This window comes from Xylocopa sonorina, chromosome 3 (assembly GCF_050948175.1).
Source record: "Xylocopa sonorina isolate GNS202 chromosome 3, iyXylSono1_principal, whole genome shotgun sequence".
Lineage (NCBI taxonomy): Eukaryota > Metazoa > Arthropoda > Insecta > Hymenoptera > Apidae > Xylocopa > Xylocopa sonorina.
In genome coordinates, this window is record NC_135195.1 from 6680615 (window position 1) to 6707962 (window position 27348).

The following is a 27348-nucleotide window of genomic DNA, read 5'->3' on the forward strand; positions in this document are numbered from 1 at the left end:
ATCTCCTTAGTTCCGCGTCCCGCTCCAGGTTTCGTTCATTCGTTTATTCGGTGAATATGGATCGCGTGTGGCCACCCCCCTGGCCCGTGTATTGGGGCACAGACGTGTACACACGCGTGTCCCGTCGCGTGTACGTGTATACACTGGGTTATACCTAGGTACGGATATAAACCTATGTGCCGCGTCATCAACCACCGCGAACCTACACCGTCATCAGAAGTGAAAGATGCTGGCGTCGCCGAATCTTCCCTTTCTCCGGCTTCTGTACGCGGCGAGAGTAAACGTGACGTCACCGGCTTAAAGCTGCTAGACGAAATGAGAAGAACCGATTGATTTGTCCTTTTCATTTCGTTCACCTTGCCACACAGCTGATCCTGACTCGAGTCTAGCTCTAGCGATCAGATTGCCCTCGGTCCTTTGTAGCATCTCACGATATCATCTACGTGTAACTTCAATTTATGCTCCGTCAAATTGACGTTATTTTACACGTCTGATTAACTTGACATTAACAAACGTTAAAATCGTTACAGGGTGATGCCACGTTTCGGTTTCTACGTTACTATGTACGAGACTAATCAAATGACATCGGACCACCAACGTAGCGGTGCAAACATCAGAACGAGTCCGCGATAATTTTTAATCGCGACACCAACAGCTCGGAGGAAGTGCGATTAATGGCTGTAAACAAGACGCAACAAAACAATTTATATCAAGACCACATTCAACTTACTACACACTTAACCGCATACCATTAGCGATCTCCAAACATTACCAACCCCTTCTACAACATTCGGACCACCGAATCAGTACCCCCTCGTTCGAAAGTATCGTAAAGGATGGTCGAATTAAAGCGATGCAGTCATCGCATGAAAAATATCTCTCAAAATCTTCACACTGACGATGGAGCTAAGACTCTACGTCTCAACCTTCGGTCAGGGCACGTTCATCTTCATCCTCGGTCGAACCTCGATAACCCACTGCCTCTCGTGCTCTACAAAGTCCCTCGAACCTTTATTTCCAAGAATGTCCCGTAGAACAGAAGCGTTTTTCAAATGTTCTCGAGGAGAGAGAGAGGCACGAGAGGGAAGGGTTGATCGGGCATCTAATGAAGCAGGTGAAGCAGGTAGCTCGACGGTCTCCGGAAGGATCGTAGGCCTCGCGAGGACGGGGCGCGCACTTGCCGCATGTTTATCTACAATTTACTGACATACTGGATACAAAAGGTAGGTGAACGAGATGGTGCACGTACAGACCGGTCTCCTCGTACGTACGTAGCACGAGGAGGCACGGATCGAAGAGGCAGGCGGCTGCTACGTCACGCGGTAAGGGGGTGTCACAGAGGAAAGCCGACGCAAGGGGTGACGGCAGGGTAGATAGAGATAGGCCACGATGCCCGCGTGACTTGACAATAAAGCTCGTCTCACCTCCAGCTCGTTCCGGCAGCCTCCTTTTTGGTCCCACTCCACGGCTCGTCCTTCGTGCACGCGATTCACCCCCTCGCACTCGGTCCATCCGCTTCATCCGATACGCCACCGTAGAACCCACCTACGAGGCTCGTTCGCCGTTCACTACCTTTTCAGCTATCGCTTGCCAACTGGCCGGGGTGCTCGAAACGTTTATAATGCGTCCAGAGGAGTTATAAAACTGGTGAAACTCGAGCCGTGAAAACGAGCCTGCGACGGCCACGACGCTTCTTATATCTGCAGCTTTCGAAACGACGCTAGGCGGAGGACGCGTACGTGGATGCTGACCAATCTTCTGCGAGCCTTCTCTTTTAACGCCTCGAGCAGAGTTACGTTTTTCGTATGGCGTATTCTGTTTTACTACGAGAGGGTAGTGAATTAGAAGAACTCGAGGATTTATGAAATGGTTGCGCGACGCTTTTTTCTCCGTGGCACATGACGCTACGTTTGCTCCACTCGTGGATGTACCTTCTAATAGCATTCCGCGCGATACATGCAAAGTAAACACCGCTCGCCTCGGCCTGTATCACGCACGAACCACCCTCGTTCGCCGGTTAAACGCATTATAGCATTATTACGAGTGTTTCAATGGTAACGACGAGGAGAGAACGCTGGGAGCGAGACGAGGCTGTTAGAAGTAGCGATCAGTCAATCTGTCAGTGTGACGAGCGACGTCTGTTCAGAGGGTTGGCGAGGGTCGAAGACAAGCCCATTGTCAAGCGACCCCTGCGGACAAGTTAGTTAAATCCTCGTTAGAACTTTGTCCACCTTCCCGGTTGACAGGCGCTGAAAACGCGGCTGACTTTTCGCACCTCTGATCGTAAGCACGCGATGCTTCTACCAGCTATTACCCAGATGGCTTCGTAAGGTGAACCAGCGGACGTGTCTCGTTCGTGATTGACTCTGCGAATTCATTGAGATCGAACGTTGGGCGATCGAATGGCTAGAAAATCAACAAAGAGAGAAATCGATTAGTAAAAAAAAGGAAGTTTCCGCTTCGAGGGGTGAGGCGATTCATTCCCTTTAGTTCTCGTTCGTTCTCTTGAAAAGAGGAACACGCTTAACGATATAGGTGGCGGGGAAATTTGCGGAAAAGCACCATTAACGATCTGCCAACAAATTATGCGTTACTAATGCCTCTGTTGATTTTTTCGCGTTCCTAAACGCGGAGGTTGTATTCATCGTCTATTCGCATTTGCGATTCCACGAGTCTGCGCGCGTGCATGTTACCCAGGGCACGGTCTTATGAACCGTTCCACGCGGAGCTGCGGGTTCCACTGAAAGAGGTGAACGTTTTGTTTACCGACGTTCCATCTCGATGGATTCATCGTCGAGCGGCGGTGTCAGCAGAAACGGCGTTGCAAATAAAGTGTGAGGGAAGCGGGAACGGCGAGGCCCCCGCGTTCGTTCGTGAAAACGCGTGGCGGTGTTTCGCGTTTTCGAGCCGAGAACCCAGCGAGATGCTCGCGATAAAAGGATCTTACGCAGAGGGATTGCGGATCGTTCGATTGTGATAGATTGGCGCGGAGTTTACGACGAATGGTTCGTTTTAATCGAGCAAACAAACTTGTCGCAACCACACTGGAGAAATTATTGTATCAGAATTTTGTCTATCGCTGCAAAATTGAAATTTGAATACGCATATTCGAAATCTGACTTTAAATTTGAAGGATCGTAAAATGCAACGTACTAATATCCGTTTTTAATAGAAAAAGGTGCGATAAACTCTGCCTTTTCTATATTATTTTTAACGAAATGCTTAAAAAAATTCAGCGTTGCCGTATCTCAAGAGGCGAGAATGTAGTTTTAATTTTCGCAGAATGTCCACGGCTTGGTAACAGCGTCGAATTCACCGTAATTCGAAACTGGCGGCTGCACGTGTTGCAAATATTTGTTGCTCGGCGTTATGGTAAGGTTAATGAGAATGGCGAAGAAAGAGATAGACAAGGAGAAGGTTTGTTGGTGCATAAAAGAATGAAGGGGATTCCATACCCAATGCTCGTATCTGCCTCTCAAATGAAACGCTGAGCCTGCACATTGCACGTTACACCTAGAATCACGCGAAATGCGGACCGCCGCTAACCAGAACTTTTCGTTCCGCAGCCTTTCCTGATCGTCGTTTTATTATTTCCTCTACTCGCTTCCACGTCCAGTTTAATTAAGCGATTTCGTCCATTTATTTTTAATTTTTCATTGATCGACAACAGGTATCGTAAAACATTATTTATGACGACTTAGAAATATGCACTTTTTTTCGTTTTTGATAACGAATACAGAAAAGTTGTACCTATAACACACAAAATCTTTTCGTTTAATTCGCATCAGATGCAGTATGTGATTTTCAATTTACCATGAAAGCTACTTGTCCCATAGGGATTCCAGATTCTTCAAGGAAAGGAATAACTACGGACACGGGTGAAGAAGACATCTGGACGTATCTGAAACTGTCGACGCCGACATTTATTTATAATAAGATGTATAATAATTATTTTCTGTACACATTAGACGACGTAACGGAAATGAAAACGTTCTTAAGTCGAATCGGAAACATTCACGGCCGTAAAAAAAAGGATCGACCGAACGTAATCCAACAGGACGAAACGATAACGTACACCTACTCCATCCGTCATTCGATACGACAGTGGCGTAATTTTTGTGTTAAATCGATATTGCACTCGCTCCCGTATAAATACAATTACCAAAAGCAACGCTTAAAATGAAAGAAAAGTATATTTATGAAATTCCTCTAAAATTGTTCATTTTTAGGTACTCCTTAGAATTAATTACCGACGTGAGTGATCGTTAGAAATTATTCAGGAAAATTCGCTAGAAACTCTAGTAACAAAATTTACGCCATTGTTCAGTGCAAAGAAACACGCAACGTAGCTCTCTCTCTCTCTCTCTCTCTCTCTCTCTCTCTCTCTCTCTCTCATTCTCACTTTTTTTCGCCTAAAAACTAACCCCCTGAAAAGAAACGTAAGAGTTGGCCGATAATTTATAGAGCTACCGTATACAGATCATTTTGTGCCATAGGTACTAAAATCGATATCACTGTTCGCGCGTACCCGGTACGAAAATGTACCGGCACGCGTCCTCGCGCGTTCTCTTGAGATCCACGGGGTTTCGCGTCCCTTCGTCGCGACCAACCCCCTTTGAAAAACGGACGTTCGCCGTCCGCGATTCGCACTACGCGACCGAGCACGCTCGTAGATACGTATCTACTAATATAATAGAAGCGGATCCCATTAATTAGCCGAGTCGCTCTTCGAATCGCGCACCCACCCGATTTCGCAACGGGAAACACCGAAACGAGGCAAAAGCGAACGTCTAAACTCTATTATCGCGACGAAGAACGGAGGAAAAGAAGGGACGATGATATTCGTTGGTAGAAATGTCGTCGACAAAGCGACCGTGGCCAACAAAATTTGACCATCCCCTAAATATGGATTCGCATGGCTACTCGCAGGCGCGAAAGTGTTCCGTAGAAATTTTCAGAACGGTTTCATCGTGACAGACAACGAGTTTGAAGGACTCGAGGACACTACGCGCACGCACCCCACGCGGATAACTCTATCTAGATGTAAAAACGAAGGAACGAAGAAAGACAGGGAACGATCGAAACGGATAGCGACTTAAATCTCGTTCGATGACGACAACTGTGTGCGAAGTGAGAAAAAAATAGAGTCGTTTTGGAACTTGAACAGAACCAAACCTGTGCGAAAAAAATTGAATGGCACCCGAAAACCGCTATATTGATCCTCTTCTATTTTCTCTTTTGTAAAACCTACAATTTATCGGTTATATCGCGTTGATAATCATTGAAATTGATAGAAAAAGTGATTTTTCTAATGTTCAACGTAAAAACGAAATGGTAACGCGTGGCGTTTCGAACGATCGCGTTCTCGATGAAACTTAATATTACGAGGATGAGAATTGGTACAAGTGATAGTAGCAGCTATCCAAACCGATCCATCCGTGTTGAACGTATTAATAAGAAATTATGCTTTGGTTAAAGATTAAATAATAACTAACAGAACGAACCTCTTAAACGCTAGATTGCACGACACAAGCATCATCCTTGCACCCTTTTCCTTTCTTTTGCGCTACGACAAAGTACTGTTCGCTTGTTTTTTTTCTTTTTTTTTTTTCTTTTATGCCTTTTTGGTACAGTATTTGGTAAAGACATCCAGTCTACCACGAGCAATATATCCATATATCTATGAGAATAGAACTAATTACCTTTACTCTAATGATACCTTAGTTGCGCCGGTGACTCCGTAGGCGATTTTACGAAGTCGGTTTCGAGAGCCCAGAGCTCGTTTCGCGGCGTGGCTCGAACGAAGCCTACGCGTGAAGGAATCGAAGGAGAACTGAAAACGCTATGTACACGTAGACGAGCTTAAAGATGTGCTTTAAGACTTAAGTCTCGATCGAACGAACGAAACACTGCTTGTCGGAGGAATACTCAGTTGCTCGCTTGGCCAGTTTTTCAACGCCACGCGCACAGGTATGTCACTGTGAACAAATTTGTGGAAAGAAATCATCGTTATGGTTTTCGTTTCCCCCGAACGATATGTAACTATTTTGTTTTTCTCGAGTATCAGAGTACGGGGAAGTATCTTCTGTGATATTGTTTAAGAAGGTCGATCATATGAGTTTAAAGTCATCATTCTATAATATATTGCACAATTCAAGCGAATGTTAAGTAGAGCGTTTGTCGCGAAATGATTGTTAATTGTTAAATATCGCGTCAGGATTGTGCTCGAAAATTGGGATCGTAAACATGATTGTACGCAGATATGTAAAGCCGAAAGGATTTTCATTTTGATACGAGGATTTACGTGGGATTACAAGTTGATCCGATGGAAAATCTAAACGGCAGCTTTAATCCCATTCGAGGACAATCACTTTAAATTCATTTTGACGGAAATATGTGAGGAGACAACGGCCACAGAATGAAATAACTACCGCGTAGTCTGTTGCATCGGACACGCAAACTGTTACTACGAAAATGAGAAATATCTTCAAAACTTTCAACTCCTAGCGTAACGTATACTGGCAAACTATATTGCGAACGAAGCAAAAAATATCCTATCGATCTGTAATAGAAACAAGCACATTAGAAAACTTTAAAAGTAAAATAAAAACACTAAAATATGCTGATATATAAAATACAGAAGATCTGTGAGACAGATATTCAACTTTCTAAATATTTAAGAACGTAGATATGAAAATTTCGTAATTCGCGATGGCAGCGTGAACATACTCAACGATAACACAAAGTGATAACACAGTGGTTAATAAAAAAAAAAAATACGCACAAATAGCTGAGCTCTAAATTACGTGGCAATAAAAAAAGAAAACGGGATTCTCGGTAAGACAGAAAAAATCTATTTCACTCACCAATCGAGAACTTTGCGATCGCGCAACGGACGTCTGTTCAGGTCCAGCAAGCGCCTCCTCGGCGCTGTCGATGTCACAGATAAACTTCCGGGCTGGCAGGCGCTGGTTGATGCTGTTGTTGCGGCTGCGGCTGCTGTTGTTGCGGTTGTTGCTGCTGTTGCTGCTGATTCGGCGTCTGATGCTGCTGCGGTTGCGGCTGCGGCTGCTGTTGCTGCTGCGGCTGCTGCGACGCCTGTTGCTGATGATGGTTATGATTGTGATTATGATTATGGCTCTGCCGCGTTCTCAGGATGTCGCACCGCTGCTTGTAGAGGTCGCGCTCCTGCTGGACCCGAGCCAGCTCGATCTTCACCCGTTGAAGTTCGTTCTGCAGGTTCCGATTCGTTGTCTCGAGGTCGTGGCGTTGTTGCAGCCGTTTGCTGCGGCAATTCTGAGCGTAGCCGCGGTTCTTCAAGGTCCGTCGCTTCTGTTTCAGACGCACCACCTTCGCAGAACAGGAGGATCCGTTTTACGAGCGAATTTAAGAGAGTAACGCGATCAAATTATCGAATCGATGCTAGATGAATTAATATATCATCCGATCGACGATATTACTTAGTAATATTTTATTACTTGGCCTGTTGGTTATGCTATTTAACAGGTTAATATGATGTAATGGTTTTAATAGATTAGTTGCAATACATTGACTACTAGTGCGTTGGAGTATGGGGCAAAGTAGTCTTCGATTTCTACGGAATAATATTCAGAACTAAAAAGGAGAAACGGTATTCATATGTTCAAAGAGTTTGGACATCCTAGATTAACTTATCATTTTTTTAAGTATAGTCGATGATGCGTTATGTAGTAGCCAATGCATTTGCAACGATCGTACAAATTATATTTTATACAAAAAATATTCATTGGTACGACGATATCACATCTAGAGAGGAAAAGTAGGTATGTCTAACCATTGACGGATTCGTACTACTGCCACCATAAAACAACAATTTCTACTGTGACCGTGAAACAACTTATTCTACTGCAACCGTAAAACAACTGAATCTACTGCAATCGTAACTACACTAGGTGCTGTTCCCGCAATTCTCAGTTTCGCAACAGTTTGGTCTCCTTAGGCGATTACCAATGGAAGCCCGCGATTACGCGAACAATTCCAGTATCAAATGCGCGTACGCGTACTGGCGTATAAATGCTTGATCGCCATTCAGGTAAGTCAAAAATCATCTCCACGTCCATTCGTCCTTATCCATTGTCGTTGCAACCAGACGAGGCAAACAGTTTACACGCCACATACAATCAACTTTCGTTTAATCAAGAAACTTCCACGGATAACGTCTGTTACCAAACGCCAAAGGCGAACGAACGCGGATAAGAAAAAAAGGTAAAACGGTTTGCACGCGTACAGAGAGAGGCACACAGAGGCGAAAAAATAATAGTGCGAATGAAAGAAAGGCGAGGCATTACCTATGCGAAAGTGTCGTTAAAAAAGTAAGAGACCTGACTCACCTCTTCCCGCGGGCAGCCATGGAGGCGTTTGTTCAATTCGCGCACGGAAAGGGACATGAGCAGCTCGTCGTTCATGAGTTCTTCCTGGGGATTGTTATTCCCGCAGTTCGAGTATAAGCCGTTGCCTGTTCTGTGGACCGGACTCGGCCCGCCAGCGCCGCAAGAACTCACTGAACAAACGCTCATCGGTCTTGCCGCTTGCATTTGTAAGCCCTGCATGCTGTCTTCTATCCCTGACATTCCACTTCCGCCCGCGGGAAGCATCCCGCCGCCTGCACCCGCACCCCCATAGTACTCTATGTGGCCTGACATCGTGATGTATCCACCTGCGACAACAACAGTTTGCCGACTTCGAGTACTCTTCTCTCTAAACGATAACCGAGTTCGAGTTCTCTTATTAACCCTTTCAGGCTCGCTAAGGCTAATCAAGCGTATTTTCATTTACCCCCTACTAAAAAGAAAAAAAAAACTCAAACTTCCAACTATTTAATAGCTATTTAACCGCTTAAATATCCCGACAGACGAAGAGCACGTTAAAACATCCTTATATGGACCATCCAGATTCAATGTCAACCGCATCGTATTCATATATCCATTAAAGGTTCACGTTTAACAACTTTTCTCAGCCCTTGTATACTCCCAAACCGTGTATTCCCTGCTACGAGAACAACTCAATGACCAGCCAACCTGAAATCCTCCACTCACCGGTGTGTCTGCTCTGACGCTGCAACTGTTGCAGGTCCTGGAAGTGATGGTGCGTTGTCGGGGGCCAAGCCTCGTGATGCGGCTCTGGGGTTTGCTCCTGAGGGCAGTGGGGCCTAAGATCGAGCGGCTCCTGCCTGAGGGACTGCGTCAGCCAGCCCATACCCCCCGTGCCAGGGTGCATCTCGTCCTGGACGATGGACCCGGGTTGTTGCAAGTGCAGGAAGAGACCCCTCTCGCGGGAATCGCGCTCGCCACGGTGCAACTGCAACGGCGGCGGCGACGCCGAGACCGGAGGCGTGTCCGGCGGCGTCCCAGGGTGCGAGAGGGTCGTCAGATGGGACGTTGTTCCTGGGGGCGCCTTCACGAGGACACCGTGCTGCACCTGGATGTGCGGCTGCCCGTAAAGCGGATGGGGTTGCTCCAGCTCGTGCGCCGGCGGTGTCAGAGGCGCCAAGGCTAAGCCCTGCGTCTGCACCTGACCGGGTAACTGCACCACGCTACCGTTCACCATCATTGGTGAGCTGATTCGTACCTGGATAACGGAAGAGCGATTAGTATCTTATCTCCTGCTCCTCGAGGAGCGAAGTGAATTCTTCTCGTGAAGGAAAGTCTGTGATGACAATGTACGGTTCGAAAGAGAGTGAATGATTCTTGGTAATGCGGTGGAATTTTTTTGTGAAAAGTAAATTATAGTTTTAGGAATTTTTAGAAGATGGAGGCGAGAATTGTAAGAGTTGATTTGCTGTTGTGGGGATTTTAGGGTGAAATGAAAAGAATTTGATATTAATTTAATTCAGTCTAGATGTTAAATTGTTCGCGAAACCTTTAAACTTCTGATTCTTGGGGATATTTGTGAGAAAAGATAGCGTAGCGAATAGAAAATTTGACCAGAATTCGGACGAACGATTCGAAAGTTTAAATGTTCGGAGCGAAATTCAACGAAATCTCAAATAACGTCGCATCATAATAAGCCGTTACACAACACGTTTAATATTTATCGTTCAGTGTTCACGTGGACCAACGAGTTCCCCCTTTTTTTTCATACGAATCCGCAGCGTAATAATTTCGAACTTATATAATGCAAAACGGCGCACGTGCCTGCATTTACAGACACAATCTCGTCAGTGGAAACGTTCGCTGTGTAGCTAATAAAATGTATATACGCGAATTAATTCATCGTCCCTATGTCCACTAAAAAACAGACACGATATGCAAACCCGTGAACGAACACGTCAACGTTCACTTTCAATGAAACTGTGAATGTCAGGTAATGAAAACAGTTTAATAAATTATTTCTCATATTAATGTTACATAAATTATTTCTTATATCGATACGTTAAATTGTTTTCCACGATAGCTTTTTGCTCGAAATAAATATGTAACGAGTCGATGTACAATTTAAATGTTCTTCCAAAAGGAAAAATTATAAAATCTTCGACGTTAATAAGAACTACGTCGTCTCACTTTGCAAACATATTCTATCACTGAATTACCTTTTTAACGAGCAAAAGAATTTCACACGCATAACTTTAATAATAAAAGAAGAAAAGAAGAATGTCCTCCTCGAAAGGCGCGATGTGTCCACTTACGTTTCTTCTTTCGAATCAGTGATACTCCCACAGCGATACACCCAGATAACAACAGTAATCGCAACGTTTCACTCCGATTCACTGACAATCAACCGCAACCGTAAATGATCACAAAAATCGTACCGCACCGTCGCGATGCGCCTCTCGACTCTCTCTCTCTCCTCGATCACAACCGAATCAGAGAGCACGAACGAAACCGATCACTGTACCAAATAGAGCGAACCTCGATAACTATCGTCTAATAATCGTTATCTAAGGGGGAGTAACGTTACCAGATAACCCAGTGGGAAGAGTCAATCACTAACCTCCCGTTTGACGTCGGCGGGATCGAGATGATCGAGAACGAACTCCTGTACGTATTCCCTCGCGAGATGCTCCTCGGCTTCCATCTTAACCTCGTCGACCTCTACCTCCGCCTCCTGCGCCTCCACCTCCTCTACCGCATCGGTCGCGGCCGCATACGGGAGCGTCTTCTCGCAGCCACCGCCACCTCCACCGCCTCCGCCACCACCGCCGCCCTCGTCGCCACCTGGGCAACTTGTCGCCGTTTGTTGCGTCCTGACCACCTTGCCGAGCGACTCCGCCTAACGACGCGGAAAAACGTTACCACCGATCGTCTCGAGAACGTGACACCCCAACGAGCCACGTGACCGATATCGCTCGTTTCTATTTTCACGAACGGGGTCCTATCCGATACCGCTAACGAGTCCCACTTAAGCCTGGCCGATGAAAACGGCTTCTCGAGAGCACCGTCGTTCGACCAAGGTGACGCGAGCCACCCCTGTAGACGAGTCGAAGGATGCAGTCGAACGACAGAGTTTCTATCTACGAGAAAGGTGATCGACCACTTTCGCGTGTCACGTACATTTCAGCGCACCATGGTTCTGAAATTACCGTCCCAACTGTCGTCGAAACTGACGTTCACTGATCGGACCGCGTCGTCGAACGTCCGTCGCGTCGTCCTGGGTGTATCGACGAGATCCACTGTGAAACCACCGACACCCGCGTTACACTTGTCCACGATATTCCCGCCAAAAATGGTCCTGGCCGCGAACCCAACGCGTCACGAACGGGGCGATCCACGCCTCCACGGGAGTTTCTTCGATCTTGTCCAAGGAGATGTTCACCGCATCGACGTAACAATTGCCGCGAGGCTTGACACGGGATTAGCCTCCGGTGCACCGGTGATGTTTCTCACGTGCACATTAGTAGACGAGCCGGGTAGCCGGCGGAAAAGAGAAAAAGAAGGGCGCGTGGTAGGCAGCGTTGGATACGTAGTCCGAGTGGTGACTAGTCGGACGAGTGTAGTAGAAAGTGACTCTACGCGCAAGACAGGGTGACGTCAGGCAGTAGGCGTGCCGTTGTTACACGGCCCTCCGACGCGTGCAGCGATTGGCGCGCCCGGAAAGGAGTCGCCATTTGCACGCTCCTCTTCTCGATCCCCCACCATTCGCGACGACCACCTTGTCACCCCCGACACCGGGTATCCCGTGCCACCGCGGAGGTACCATTAATTTCTAAAGTGATTATTATAATTTTTCAACGGACGCGTTGCTTCGCCCCGCGCCTGCCCTTCGTCCCTCCCCAAAAGCTCTTCCGTCGCGAGGGTACGCGAGCCACCGTCTACCCCGATCCCTCGCCAGGCCCGTTCCCACTTTCTTTCGGGATTTCAATTTAGCCACGGCCAGTATATAATAAGAGGTGACCCGTTATCGCCCGTCCGCGATGCGAAATCGGCGCGACGCGTCGCGTCGCGACGCACCTGGAACGCGAAACGGTGAAATACGCTGACGACCGCGCGACCCGGAATTAGGGAACGCGGAAGTCGAGTGCTGGGCTTCCATCAGGATACGAACGGGCGAACGCTGCTCGACTTCGATGGGAGATTGAACGCGTGACCTTATAAACTTGCTCTTTAAACAGGGTGCTAGGTCTTTTCGGCTTTTCAAGGTTCCTGTTAAGAATCGATTCGATCTATCTCTCCGGTTTTACTTCTCTGCCACGCGTGTCTACTTCAGTAGTTACCTGAACGTCTCAAAGAAGCTTCAAGTTGGGAAAGTTCAGTGTACCTGTTATTATCTTTTGGATAATACTGTAGTAGATTTTGTAGTAGGTAAATGAGGAACGTTAGAACTTCTATTTAGAAGTGACGAGCAATATTTTCATCGGATTTCTTTTCTTGATGACATACTTTTATGTACTACATTCATTATCGTACTTATTTTCAAAACATCTTATTGTCACGTTGCATGTGTATTGCATAATACTTATACGTGCCTCCAGTAAAAAGAAAACATACCTACATACACTAAAGTGTGCCTCGCGTACCTAATCATTCGCTTGTAATTGTCGTTTGTTGTACGTAAAATGTATCGCTTTAAAATTGATGATCAAAGAGTTCTTACGCTTCTGCATGCACTAGCCTGATCTATTCATGGTATATAATATCACCGTCGTTAACCTCTCCCTTTCCTCTCTTCTTATTAAACAAAGATTCGACGTCGGAGCATTTCCACGGGAAAGGCGAACGACGGCGCGAATCACGAACTCGCATCTAAATAGGTTCTCACAAATGTCTACGAGTCTACCCCTGCTTAGCGGTCTATATTCTATACCCATTTCTTGGATGGCACGACTTTAAAATGCTTCATGAATATCAAATTTTCGCCCTCTCGCGCGCCTCCGCCCGCATCCTCTCTTTTCCCTGTCCGTCTCCCCGGAATCAGACATCCCCCTTTTCCTTTTTTTTCTCTTCACTTCTTACCTCCACCCGTTCTCGAGCGGTTTCAAACAAATTTGTCGCGCATGCAACGATGCACTTTTCAAACTTTTAATAAACCCCGTCCCCTTGTACCGTTACGCCATGTTACCTACCCCGTGCGATCGTAAAATTGGACATTGCAAAGAAGAGATACTGTTCGCGGAACATTTCCCATCGTCCCTCTCTCGAGTCCGATATTCCGCAATTTCAGACGATAAAACTCTAATAAACTGAACACCAAACCATATTCAGCCACTTCCAAGTCCCGCAGAGAGCGCATTACGTGTTCCTAATCGAACATGCCGATGTCTCACTCGGTTTCGTAATTACCGTACCAATGACTGGCCCGATTCGAGGGCTGATAATGCGCGCGATTTTTCTGTGGTTGGCACACGCGCGTCCGTAACATATCCGCCGATGTAAACGTCGCCGTTGAACATGAATAGCGGACGAGGTACGCTGATAACGTACGGGGCGAAAAAAGTGTTCCAGGGATAGAAGCGGAAGTTTCGAACGAAGGAGGCGCGGATGAGAAACGAAGGAAACTTTAAGGTCTATCCGTGCTTTAACCTAGCAGGCCAAGGTGACAGGACAGACAGAATTCTGTTGGTCTAGACTGCGAGTGTCGCAAAGACCCGGAATAGAACCCGGCGAGGGCGACGATAGGATTGGGCATTTTGTTCCACCGTGGAATTTGTCGACGCTGCACTTCGCCCGTCCTCCGGCTGCCGTTTTCTTTCTCGTTCCCCCTTTCGCCGTTCTCGCCCTGTACTCGATACCCTCGCAGGCGACGCACAGTTTCTCGGTATAATGAATTCGAAAAATTTTCCACCGCCACTGGGCACCGCGTTGGTCGACGTGGCCACCTTGGTACCGAGAAATCGTCACGGCGAGCGCACCTGCGCGATTCGGGACCGATTGTGCAACAAGGATCGCGGTGGACTTGATAGGCGAAGTGGAACAGGCTTTCATTGCCTCATAAACTGTGATATGCGACAGTCGCGAATGATATACTGCTGATCGATCGGGTTATAGAGCGATTTGGACACTGAACCAGTCGAACAAGTTAGAAGTGAATAATCGGCCCCTCGGAAATCTCTCAGTCACGCAAACAATAATTATTTTTATCTTTTTTTTGTTACCCTGCATGTCTTCTCCTCTTCATCTAAGCCCTAATCTCCTAAAGCACTCTAAAGCAGGGCCCATTTTTTACAATTAGCGTATATATCAATCAACATTTCTTATTGAATAGAGTTATTTTTTATCGAAATCGTCATCTAGGAACTTCAATTCCTATTAATTCATGTCCGTATATGATACAGTAAAAATTCAACAAGTTCAACAAATTCAACAACGGACGCATCGTTGATCTTTAATCTTCTCTGCCCTGAAGCATAAGCGATGCGTCCAACATAGCAACAAAGTTATCTAACCGTTTCAATGTTACACGTGCCTGAACTGGAATAGATGACATTTCATTCAAAAATAGAAAATAAATAGTAGACAAATCAAACGTGTCCCCGCACGGCGGTGGTAGTTTCTTTTGCTCGTTATCATACTATAACGCTAGGAGGTCAAGAGACTGATCTATCGCATCTAGTGGAAGGTCCGTGCCCGGTTGGCGCGCAACAAACTTTACCGCGAGATTTACGACAAGCAATTGCATTCGAAAGCCAAACATGGAGGCCCCAGGCTCACCCTCTCCTCCCTTCACCTCTGTTACGAACGAATCCGTCGGACGGGTCCTCTCTTGATCTTAACTCCAATGCCAATCTCGACCATTTATCCATCTCCCATGGATTCCCGGTCGTTCGACGAACGACTCGAAATTACCGATATATCCAGAACTTTCTTCCTTTATCCTTCCCTTCCAGGATCGTAACCGATCTCTCCGCGTCTATCATCCCCTTTCGCGCACTAAACGAGGCCCTGATAGTAAATAAAATCGTTGCGGTCCAACGTTCGATTAAACCCTTGTCTTCTAATAATATGCGCGATGCTCGTGATAATATACGACGTCGAATATAAAAAGTTAACATTGGAAAATGTATGGATCTGCGTGGATTTCCATTGAATGCAAGGGAAACCCTCTATCACACGGCGAGAAATCTGTGCGCGAAACTATAAACGTACACGAGATATTACGATCCGGCCAGTTCTGTCACTTTGTTAACTTTTAATGTTAATAAAAAAAAAACAAGTCGAACTCGTCGATAGATATTACTACACAGATAGCTGTTATCACGGCGCGTGAACAACTTTGTTGTAAACTATGCCACGCGTAGTCGGAAAGTGAAACATGTTGCAAGGAGTTCAAGAGAGCAAAGGATAAGGTCATCGCAGAACCGCGGATCGATATTAAAATAATTTCATAAGTCAGCGGCGCAATGACGCACCAAGTGTCTTCGTATCTCGGTGACTTTCTCAAGTCCTTCTTTTTCTTTTTCTTTTTTTTTTTATTGCGTTCATTCCCGCGTCTGCGTTATCGATTACATCTTCACCCCTTCGGGTGCCGTTTCGATTTCGTTTACCGCCACGCGGTTAACGAAGTAACCGTGCGGAAGTGCGTCGATAAGAGATCGTTCCGCGAGAATGGCAGGAATATTCGGGCGTCGAGTTTCGATTCAATTTAGACGAACCTCTCTGCCAGATGGAACGGCCAGGAACGAAAGGGTTCGCGAAAGCAACGCGCGGTCTGGTCTTGCCAAAACGGCACGATACCACCAGTGGTCCCCTGGTCTGCTCGACTAATGCGAGATATCCTATGGACTTCAGCGAACGGCAATAAGGAAATTAGTTTTTCATTCGACGAGAATAATTCTTTGGTTTCATTGATTCTAACATTCCAATATTAGAGGAATGAAAAACAGGGGAAGAAATAAAGAAATGCAATGCAACGTATCTGCATTCGTCTCTGATTTTCATCCCACTCATTAAACCACCAGCAATTATTCGATAAAGGTACAACGTTTCCATTATTCTGGCTTCCATGCACGTGAAACGAGAACAGAAACACCGAGCAATCGATCACGTTTCCGTTCTGTCTCGATGGTTACGTTTAGAACACGATCGGAGAACTCGAAGGGAACGCGAGTGGTCAGGGGGCGTTAATCCTTCCGGATGCAAATTAAAAGTCATCAGCTGGGGCACCGTGGCTCTAAGGAGGTTAAGTTTATGAACGCGTTTCAGGATGAGACTAAGACCACGAGAGAGGAGCAAGAGTAAAGGTGGCTAGCACCGGAGGGAAGAGGAGGAACGAGGGAGAGTGCTGAGCCAGCATAGCCGACTTGCCAGCCTGCACATCGATACTAACCAGTCAGCCAGCAAGCCAACCTACCAATGAACCCACCTACAGTCGATAGAAAGGTTTTTCTTCCGAGGAACCCGTTGTACATATGCGATAATTTGGCTGAGATTGAAAATTTACCAATTAAAATTGCTCGCGATATAATAATTATCGATCAATTGTTTCCAGGATAGACGAGTATCATCCAAGCAAAGATTATCTTGGTTACGAATAATGTAACTTTACGTTGCTTAAAGTTGAAGGTATAAAAATAAATCCACAACTAAGTAATTAATATTTATAATTGTTATTCGTCTTTGATTAAATGTATCTGTATCTGTTATGTATTAATGGATGAAAGTAGTGTTGCAAATCAGTCTTGAACGACCTTTAATTTTGAATTAAAGAAGAACGAACTCGTTGAACGCCTTTTTTTGCCTAAACTTGAAGCAAAGTGGTGCAGGTAAGGAATGGTACCGTCCGTAAGTAGTGGTGTTTAGTAGGACTGATCTTACAGTGAGAGCGGTGCGTTTTAGTCGGACACAGTTTCCATATTGGACCTATCGAGTCACTCGTAGCGATATATTTAAACCTGTCTATCCACGCGTGAAAATGATACGTTAAAGAACTCGTCCTGGCAACAACTTCGTTAAAACGATCATTTTCCAACGATTAACAGGATAAAATCTATTTCCCAGCTCCCAGCGTGCGCGATTCGCTAATACCCAATCGTGATTCAATTAGAAAACAATCACCGCGTTAATCGAACTTTTAATTATTCGCTCGCGACTTCAATCGACGGTAATCAGTGATTCGGTGGAATTCCAGCGAGCGAACAGGAACGAGGAACCTCGGTACTGAAATCGTTCGTAACCCGCTGCACCCGAGATCCCCGTCCGTCCACGTTAATACCAATCCCCAAAGGATTCAGGGAATCCACTCGTGGGCCATTTCGAGCATCGCGAAACAAACTGATCCACGGCTGATCGGTGGAGGCAGGGCGGTATTCGAGGATATCCCCCCCGACCGATTCATTCATAAGAAGAAAACGATCGAGGGAGGCAGACGAACGGTCAATGACAACGACGGAGAGGGTAAACAATGAAGAGATGAGAAAAAGAAAAGAAACGAAATGAAAAGTGGAAAGAGCGAAAGGGAATAAAGGACGGCGGAGGAGAGAAGGGGGTAGCGGCGGCGGTAGAGATGAGAGACGAACCGGCGAGGCGGAGGGTGGAAAGGGAAGGAAGTTACGCATAGAAGGAGATAGAAGGGAAAATGGAAAAAGACGATGAACGTTCGCCGGATAATCCTTCGAGTCATTTGTCTGCCGGCTGTTGAGACGCTCATTTGTTCGCGGCGCGATGACAGATGACAATGAAGGAGAGATCGTGCCACGGTCATAGAGCGTGGGGTGGCGAAGGTAGAGAAGGGGGAAAAAAAGGCAGCGGCACCCCTTCTAGCCGCCCAGGATGCAGGTCTATTTGCTGTTCGTGCCTCAATTATTCTCGGATCATCGCTGTGTATCGGCCCCGGGAACAATCGGATCGCGGTATTTGTGTCGCCGTGATTAAAAACATAATGTTCCGTTTCGCGAGCGGCAAGTCGCCTGCCCGGAAATAGAGGGGTTTCGTTACGCGTTGGAGTTTTACCTCCCATGCGAGACCCTCGTCGTTGCGTCTTATTTGCGGTTGACGGTTCATTATTTTCTCCTGGTTTTACAAATTAGCCTTTTATAGCCAGTTGATGGCGTTTGTGAAGAGCGCTACGCTCTTATTTTGCCCAACGGAGAACGTTCCTATCTTTTCTTCTTTTCTATGCATCCCTGCGTACACACTTTCCGTTTTGCACACTTTTCGCATTTAATGTCTTTGTTCTTCTTCTTAACTAAAATTCGGTACCCTTCACTACATCTTCGTTAATCCTATCTTCCCCCTTTTAGTCGCCTCTTACGACAAGCAGAGGATACTGTGGGTGTATTCTGATCCCCACCGCACAGGGATACGTTTTATTTATATATCTCCAAATAGAAATATATACCTTGTCCCCAAATTTTCTATAAACGTAAAAAAAAAAACTATTTACTTTTATATCTAATTTGCTACACCAAACACTGGAGTATATGCGAAATTAAATAGCAATATTAAAAATGTTGGACGTTGCTAAAATTAAAATTAAGTAAGCAGTTATTTTAAATTCAATAATTTCGTATATACGAATTATTGAGGGAATGAGAGATATAAAATGAATTTGTCGAGGAAAACGGCCACGCACGACCAGTTAAAACCAAGAAGAGGGGTCTGAAGTCCGTGAACGGGGATAAAACCAACCACTGGCGCATTTAGCGACTTCCGGGCCACGCCGGAAGTTCCGTCATATTTGTCACCACGCCGTTATTAATGGCCAGTTTTTATTGTTTTAGCGAAGTCGAGGGGGAAGTGGACGAAGAAGAGAAGAAAAGAACCATCGTATCTCTTCTCCGGCTATTAAATTTAATAGCCAATATCTCCCCTATTGCTAGCACTTTTTATGCCCTTTATCTTCTCGCGATTCGTTCGAGATAAGTAAACATTGATTCGTCTGATTCCCCCTAACAACTCTTTTCATGGATCGTTTCTAATATCTCGATTCTTACTCTTTCAACTATTAGGTACGTTAACGTAGTTCGTCTCATTCTTTCTCGCGTATGCTTCATAAACTCGTACGACCCTATCCTAATCTTCATTTCTATCCAAAGAAAGCATAAAATTATGCAAACACTATAGCTTCAACTTCCAAAAACAATATGATAATTGATCGTTAATATGATATTTCCGTTGCTAAATTAGAAGAAATCAAATATCATCTCAAATATATGTTACAGTAATAGATAGAATATTAAAAAGAAAATTGTAAAATACCTACACAGCAATCTTATGAATCGTCATTACTATGTGACCATTAAATAGCGTCTGCGTGCACGCGTTCTCCACACACCGTCATCCGACTACAAGATATCACGATGTGTAGAACAACGAGGTAGGATCGTAACGACATCCTTTACAAGACACCGCTTCAGACACCGCGAAGAAATCACTCGCGGCTCGGTTCGTAATTCTCGAAACGGCCCGGTAATTCCTGGTATTGTCTTATTAATAAACTACACGTTCCCCTGTCCTCGTTTGCTGACAACGTATTCGTATACTGATCGCGTTGCATCGCGCGATTATTCGCGGCAGCGAGATCTTCACCGCGTTGACTTTAGCGTGGCGACCTTCGTACTTGTATCGCCTCCGCGCAACTTCGTTCACTTTTTCTACCATGGACCGAACAACTATTAATAATGCAGATACAGCGTCGAAAAATGGGACAATAAAGATTAGCAACAATAAACGAGTATACTTGAATCGAGTAACGCAACTTTCAGCGTACAGGCTGGTTCAAAAGTTAAGACGAGACGCACGAAGGCCATCCTGCTTTCTCAGGGTGGCTGATCGATATCTTGATAGTTTATAGATCGATGTTACTGAAAATAATGTGAAACAATGGATTAGTGGAATCGTTTGGAATGATTTCCGATACTATCTGATAGATTCATTTTTTTATTTGATTTCTTCCAAGAAGATTTAGGGGTTGACGATACTGTAAATAGATAAAAGATTAAACAGTATCTAAGAAGATTCTTAATTATATAATGAATTCAAATACGATCGCTATAATTTCACAAAGTAATAGAAACTTAATTATGTATGCGTGTGTAGACTAGATAAAAATGATCTCTAACGCGTTCCAAGTAAACTAAACCATGACCTCGCAGATACGGTATTTCTCTTTCTCTCCCTCTGACGAACAAAGTTCGCACAAAGTTAACTAAGCGTCAACTTAAATGTGTCGTATTCTACTCGTTTCTTCTTTCCTGTGCTTAGGCAAAGATGTGTTAACAAGGGCTTGCAAGAACCTGGTTTTCCGCTTTTCAAAAAGTGAAACTGAAGAGAAACACTTGAACCAATCTACCGTCGAGTACATGTGTATGTACGTAAAATAATGCGTCGCAGATTTTTAGACGAAAGACGACCAAACCGAATCGTCACGTAACGCGAAGCGGCCGCACAATCCGCGGGGTGGATTCGCGAGGAGAAGGAAGAAGGCAGAAGAGGCCCGGTGTCGGGTCGCATCTGGCATCTGCAATCAACACTCGCGTGGTTCCAGTGACGTCACGTCCGGTCATCTGCCGAATAAGCAGAAACCGCGTAACCGGACTCTATCTGCGGGAAACGATTTCGAAAAAGAAGGAGCCATAGACGCGAAGCACGTGTCGCGCGAAACGAACAAGGAGGCGTGATAAGATTATCACGATCTAACCGAGAATCATTGGTTTCTTTAACTAATTACCGACTCTCTGTACAGGGGTAATTGCACTGTAATTGATTTGTTTTTATCTGGTCTTCAATTGTTAACGCCTGTTAATGTCCATCACTCTGAACATGAATATTTCCGATTTCTACGTACGTATTGTAAGGGTATACGAATAATCTTTCAGCGTTTCAGGAAATGTTCAAGAGTCGGGGATGAAATCGCGCACGAAAGAACGTTCGTAGCCGGCGAGCATGGAGAGCAGGGCAACGAGATTGGTGAATCAAGGCGGGCCAAAGGGTTGAGAACAAACATCGTTAATTTGCACGCAGAATCCCGCTGGTTGAGGCCGAAAGGTCAACATTAACCGCGGTATGTATATGCTCGTCAAACACTCTGCACTGGACCGTGTAATCCAGATCCGCGGTGCGCCAAAGTTTCGGTTGCTCGCGTTCCACCCTGCGCCCTTTCAGCCGACCTAATTGTCTAATTGGCAAATAAATCCCATTGTTTTCCAATGGGCGGATCGATACGCGCGCCGCGGGAAAGACTTTTGTGTCTAGCCTGTGAAAATCGACTGGCGGCGGTACAGTCGGACGGTTCTCCGGGAATCGGTAGACACCAATGTTCGACACGGTGGGTGTCGATCGCTTTTATGTACCCATCTTCCGTAGGAACCCCTTTGCGTTGCACTATGACCCTTGTCTGTATATATGTACCCGATCGCAGAAGAGGCGAGACATAAAGGTCGCTTTGAGAAATTGGTCGTCGATTTTTTTTCATTTTCTGCAAAATCCTAATCGAACGCAAAATATGTAATTTAGAATTTCAATTGTATTCTGAATGAAAGAATAGAAAGAAAAATCTTACCAATTTTTTTTTTCACCATAATTTTAAATTTATGCGTTACGCTTATTTCGTTGCGTACGCATTGTCACGAACGCATGCGTTTCGCAATTATTATATGACCGATAAGGATCAAATAGTTAAAGTCACATGAACGGGGATGAAACGGTAGGATGGCGAACTGGTGGGAGACAGAGTTGAACGATTATCAGACAATAGTTTGTTAGTGGGGTTCACCTGCTGTATTGTTCTCTAGAAACGTGGATTCAGCTTCAGCCGGCAATCATTCCTTCTCCACGTTTAAATCATTCAACATATACAACAGATAGACCCTTACGTACTAATTATTTTTAACTGTATTTAACGCTCGATCTTTCAATTACCTTCGCATTTAACTAATATATTTAAATAATAGCAATAATATGCCCGTTTTAAGAGACGACTTTTATTGCAATATACTTTTTAGTGCCTGTGTTCAAACGACAAACACGAACATAAAATTATGCATTTTAAATTATCCATGGATTTAATTGAAATTGTTCGTCACAATCTGTAAATTATCACAATTTAAAATGTAAAAACAAAAGACAATATATATTATTTATTTCCCAATATATTGCGATTAAAAAAATAATGTCGACCTGCCAACACACATGTATTATTTATAAATTTCTCGTATAGTGTGTCGCAGTATGTACAATATACATACGAAACTGTGCTTATGTACATATTTTATGGAGTATGGTTCTATATTAGTAGAATATTCATACTATGTTACGCAAATTATTTGGTTGACATGTATATTCACATCAACTTAAATAAGTCAATTAATGAAGCAAAATACGATATTTTTATCACATTTCAATCGGCGACTTACATTTCCAATACCTCAATGGTCCGATAATAGACAAGCTATGCTGAAAATTCCGTTTGCATAATGTTATATCAGTGATCAATAATCAACCATTTGTCCGTAATGTTCTCTATTTGTTTTGTAAGAATCGGATTTCTCAATCGTATTTTTAATTCAAGCTTACCACCTGTTGCTTTTCTTCCGTCCATTAACTACAATAGTGCAATTTTCTTTATTAGTAATTACAACAAATACAATAAAGTCTGTAGATCAAAAGTCATTGAAATATAAGCCTATAGAGAATGTCGACAGAGTCTAAAATATAATAATTTATATTATTTACCGGAAATGAATTGTGAAGTACACACTGCGTTTCTAATGGCTGCAACTTGACTGTTACTGTACCTAAGAGACTATCACTTCTAAAGAATCCGCTGTAAAATAAAAAATATAAATTATGTACAATAAGAGCATATGAATGCCATAATCTGAAAGCTAACATTCGCAAGGATAAGAATTACGTTGTTACAGCCTGCTCGTGCAAATGCATTATAAATCGCGTGTAGAAAATAATTCATCAATTATTTTCAATAAAGCCGAAATATTTCTTTTCGTAATTTCTATTCAACTGATTTTTAAACATTTATTTCAACTTTAATCAAAACATTAACGACACATTGGCCCTATTTCATAGCAAACGCTTTGGCCTATTTCATAGCGCTTTATTAAAAAAAATACAAAAATAAAGAAACCAGCAGCTTTTAAACAAAATTAACACGATAGCGTATTATCTGTAGTACATAATTTAGACAAATTTCAAAAGTACGTAATTTTCATACCTTGAATTAGTGCAACACAGGATGGAATTCAGCGAGCATCTGCAAGCAACGCACTAATCTATTTATTATTTTTTCTACTATAACGTGACTATTATACATATTAGTGATACTATATTTTATTCTATAGGTTATAATAAAAATGTTCGTAAACTATATAAAGATTATTGTCAATGTATCTAATTGTAAAAGAAATGAGCTATTTAAAAAGAAATGAAATTGCTATAAATTAATATTTAAAAAAAGAATACATAAGACTATGTTATGTTATAAAAATAATATATGATACACCAATTGTAAAATGTAGTTGTATCATTTTTCATATTACCCTCTAGCCCAAACTTGACATTTCAATGCGTGTCGTTTAAATACTCGTTGGCATTGCCTTGATGAACGATCTATTCCGCTTAATGGAAACACTGCCTCATATTCCGGGTTACATGTTCCTTTAACAGTTACCGTTCGATCTGACGGAGGACTGTCTGAAGGATAAGGAAATTCAAATATGACATAAGTATCAGCATCTTTTGGGTAATTAACTCCTCTTATTATCGAAATTTCTATATCACTATCGTTTAAATCTGTACAACTCCTACAAAACAACAAAAACTGTAATTATAAAACAATTGCTTATTTTAATGATAAGATAGAAAATGTATTGCCACTACTAACTGAACTATAGTGTAAGTTTTTATCTCATAATGATGCTGTGGCGGCGGCAATGCATCACGTTTTCGAACTCGCAACATATCTAAATCTCGTTTGAAATTTAGCGCAAGTCGTTCCCATTTATTGTATCCAGATACGTCACCTAATGCTTTACAATGATCTCTTGTGCATAAACACCACTGTAACAAAATTGTAAAACATACAATTCCATCAACCCTTTTTCAGATTAATCCTTACTCGTATAACACGGCCAGTTTCAAGAATACCTAACTTTAAGAACTACCTATTGTGTTATACAGAAATTACTTGTATTTTTATTCTACCTTCATTTGCTTCATTAATTGTGCCTCCAGATTTTCGTAAATTTCTTCATCTGTGCCACTCGCTTCCTCTAAACAGTCTTCACGGTTCACTATTGTGAAGTTATCATCCCCTGAAGCTATTATATTATTTGCATTAAGTTCATCTTTTGCTCGTGGAGATAACGGTATAGAGGTCATATCAACTGGTAAGCCACCCATGCTGGCTTCGATTAATGGGTCCATTCCCTTTGCCTGCCTTAAATATGTACGAGCCAATTCTATATCTCCATCCTTTTTTGCATTAAGGGCAGCTTGTTTTAATTCGTGTTGACGTTGTTGTAGCAATGCTACTTGTTTTTCTGCACGTGAGGTCATTTGATTTTGTTTCTTTCCTATTGAAATTACGTTAGCTCAGCAAATATTGTATAAAGTATTTAGTTATAGATGGATCTAAATGAATATATAGCTTTATAATAGTTTCATAACCTGTTTGCATTCTCGGTGGAGGAAGCGGAGGTCTCCGTTTTTTATTTTCAGATGGTTCCGAATCCGGATGATTTTGCGATGCTGGTCTCGGTTGTGGTTCATTATTTTCCCCCGCTGGTGCAGGTGCAGGTGCAGGCGCATTAGATTGCGCAGGAATTATAAGTGGTTCGAAGCCAGGGGGATTAGGTAACTCATCAAGAGGAACAGGTTTTCCACGAGCATGTAATTTGATAGCGTCTTCAAATTGTTTACAAATTCGACCATATCTGCGAGCTTTAGAGGAGTTTCCTTCACTTTCTGCAGTTGCTTTTATCTTTTTACATGCCTCAAGGCGTTCTTTTAAAGCTGTTTCCAAATTCTCTGGACCTGCTGATTTTACTTCTGCTTTCCAATTACTTTTATATAATTAAAATATAGTATACAGAGTAATTCACTACTCGTGTAACAAATTTTTACAGCTGATACTACACCTCAATAGCAACAACAAAGACACACGAGTAGTGAATCACTCTGTATATAAAATAATGTAAGAAACTACCGTCAAAACTTACCTGCGGGTGTAGGCGTTGTCGCAGATGATGTTCCCTGCGTTTCATTTTCTATTTTTTCTGATTTTTCAACCGATGTGACGGTGTTTGACCCGGGGGTATTTGGAGAGGGTGGCATATCTGATAAATCAACTGTTTCTCCTGCATTTACTGCTGAAATAACTATATCAAATTGCTTCGATGTATTTACACATTGTAAAGCTTCTTTCATGTTGCCAGCTCTCTTCCATGCTACTGCTGCTATTTTATATTCTTGTTGTCTACTTTTTAATAGTTTTAGTGCCTCTTCATCTACCGTTTTTGTAACATCAGGCATCTCAGAAGTGTTGTTTTCTGCAGGCAAGGTAGTATCAACTTCAGCCGCAATATTAGCAGTTTTTTCTAAAATAAAAAAAATATTGAATATATTATTAAATCATCATAAAAAGCCACCATTATTTCGTAAATGGTAACATAATTGTTTATTAAATAGTACCCGGTGGTTCCTCTTGATTATTTTCTGATACTTTTTCTGATGTTTCAGCTGTAACATGTGGTGGCAGTGGTGGCGGTATATCATTTTCATCGATAGGTTTCCCTGCTTGTACATTACTCAGCAGTTCTTTAAGTGTTCTGATGGCCCTATTATATCTTCTTGCTCGACTTGATTCATTTTGCTGTTTCGCCTTCTTCTCCGCAATTTGATAAAGCTTTAATCTTTCTTGTAACAAACTAACTGTACTGTCCATAGACGTATCATTCTTTGGAGGTTCAGCCACCTCCGCGCTTTCAGAGACTGAACTCTCTTCCTTTTCTGGAGATACATCTTCAGAATCCTCAGGATCATCACCTGTGATCATCTTAAGTTCGTTCTAAAGGATCACGCAACATTTACAATTATATTCTAGTATAGTTACATAACTGTTGAAAATAAAAATTAAAAAATGAAATCAATACCAATAGTTCTGGATCGTCTTCTCCATCAGAAACCTCTTCGTCCATATTTATATCTTTTATACTTTCAGCTATCATTGCGTCCAAGTTCTCTTTAGGAACTGGTTTACGAGATGCTATGGAAATAATAAAATAAATCGGCACTCTGTTTAGAATTCGATTAATATAATAATTAATCAATAATGAAGACGAAAAAAATATTTATTTACCAGCACGTCTCGGTTTTCCATCGTCATCACCAGCTGTCAAAGCTGCTAGTTCAGCCTCTAAATCGTCATCGTCATCGTCCATAAAATCATTTCCTATTTCGTCTAAGCTTTCTGGTACGTTGAAAATCCCGTACTACTTAAAAACGCCGTGTTTAAATAAATCTGATCGATTAGAAAGTAAGGTTAAGGATACTACGAGATAATAATATAATAACCTGTGCAAGACTGTTACCGGATCGTGGTTGGCGTTTTGATTTCTCTTTCTTTGCAAACATGTTAACTCACGATACGTTCACTATCACAAGTCAATTAACGATTAGCAAAATATTACGAATAATTAAACAGCTGAAAGACATCACCGATGTACATCGTAGCGTGACAACGTTCTACTGGTATGCGTCATACGTCATATAGTACACAAAGGAGTTATAACGTTAATTCAACATATCGTTAATAATACATGATACATATAAATTTCTTGGTAATGTTAACAATTTAGGTGACTCAGCTATGCGTATACATATACATATAAATAATTAAAAGAACCGATGTTTCCAATTTTTCCAATTAAATTATATTAATAATGTCTCGAAAGCTGCAACGTATCTACACTTTTAATCTACGATT

The 27348-nt window shown here is 43.1% G+C and overlaps 2 protein-coding genes across 9 annotated transcripts; both read right to left on the reverse strand.

The window, feature by feature from the left end:
• Positions 1-5841: 5841 nt before the first annotated feature.
• Tj (Maf family bZIP transcription factor traffic jam) lies at positions 5842-19997 on the reverse strand. Of its 4 annotated transcripts, none has more exons than XM_076910961.1 (5): positions 19614-19997; positions 9075-9606; positions 8361-8695; positions 6867-7350; positions 5842-5978 (listed from the first exon to the last, which is right to left on the reverse strand). In XM_076910961.1, the coding sequence occupies exons 1-4, from the start codon at positions 19632-19634 to the stop codon at positions 6940-6942; spliced, it is 1299 nt and encodes a 432-aa protein (XP_076767076.1). In that variant the 5' UTR covers positions 19635-19997; the 3' UTR covers positions 5842-5978; positions 6867-6939. The 4 variants fall into 4 exon arrangements, with proteins under 4 accessions (XP_076767076.1, XP_076767075.1, XP_076767074.1 ...); XM_076910960.1 differs by lacking the exon at positions 19614-19997 and adding an exon at positions 10969-11412 and having other exon boundaries at positions 8370-8695; XM_076910959.1 differs by lacking the exon at positions 19614-19997 and adding an exon at positions 10969-11412.
• Positions 19998-22373: 2376 nt separating this feature from the next.
• On the reverse strand, positions 22374-27136 carry L(2)gd1 (lethal (2) giant discs 1). Of its 5 annotated transcripts, XR_013103138.1 has the most exons (13): positions 26937-27136; positions 26722-26854; positions 26516-26628; positions 26055-26430; positions 25583-25960; positions 25032-25415; positions 24567-24937; positions 24247-24422; positions 23903-24166; positions 23578-23616; positions 23082-23172; positions 22763-22950; positions 22374-22435 (listed from the first exon to the last, which is right to left on the reverse strand). XR_013103138.1 is itself a non-coding variant. In XM_076911115.1 (12 exons), the coding sequence occupies exons 1-12, from the start codon at positions 26994-26996 to the stop codon at positions 22831-22833; spliced, it is 2505 nt and encodes an 834-aa protein (XP_076767230.1). In that variant the 5' UTR covers positions 26997-27135; the 3' UTR covers positions 22713-22830. The 5 variants fall into 5 exon arrangements, 4 of the variants coding, with proteins under 4 accessions (XP_076767230.1, XP_076767231.1, XP_076767232.1 ...); XM_076911115.1 differs by lacking the exon at positions 22374-22435 and having other exon boundaries at positions 22713-22950; positions 26937-27135; XM_076911116.1 differs by lacking the exon at positions 22374-22435 and having other exon boundaries at positions 22713-22950; positions 25032-25412; positions 26937-27134.
• Between the last annotated feature and the right edge of the window lie 212 nt (positions 27137-27348).

Coding starts and splice junctions, on each gene's coding strand:
- Tj (XM_076910959.1), bottom strand. CDS start 11,052: ATGGAAGCCGAGGAGCATCTCGCGAGGGAATACGTACAGGAGTTCGTT. Junction 9,607..10,968: donor CCGCCGACGTCAAACGGGAG/GTTAGTGATTGA, acceptor TCCGTTATCCAG/GTACGAATCAGCTCACCAAT. Junction 7,351..8,360: donor CGCGGGAAGAGGTGAGTCAG/GTCTCTTACTTT, acceptor TGTTCTGCGAAG/GTGGTGCGTCTGAAACAGAA.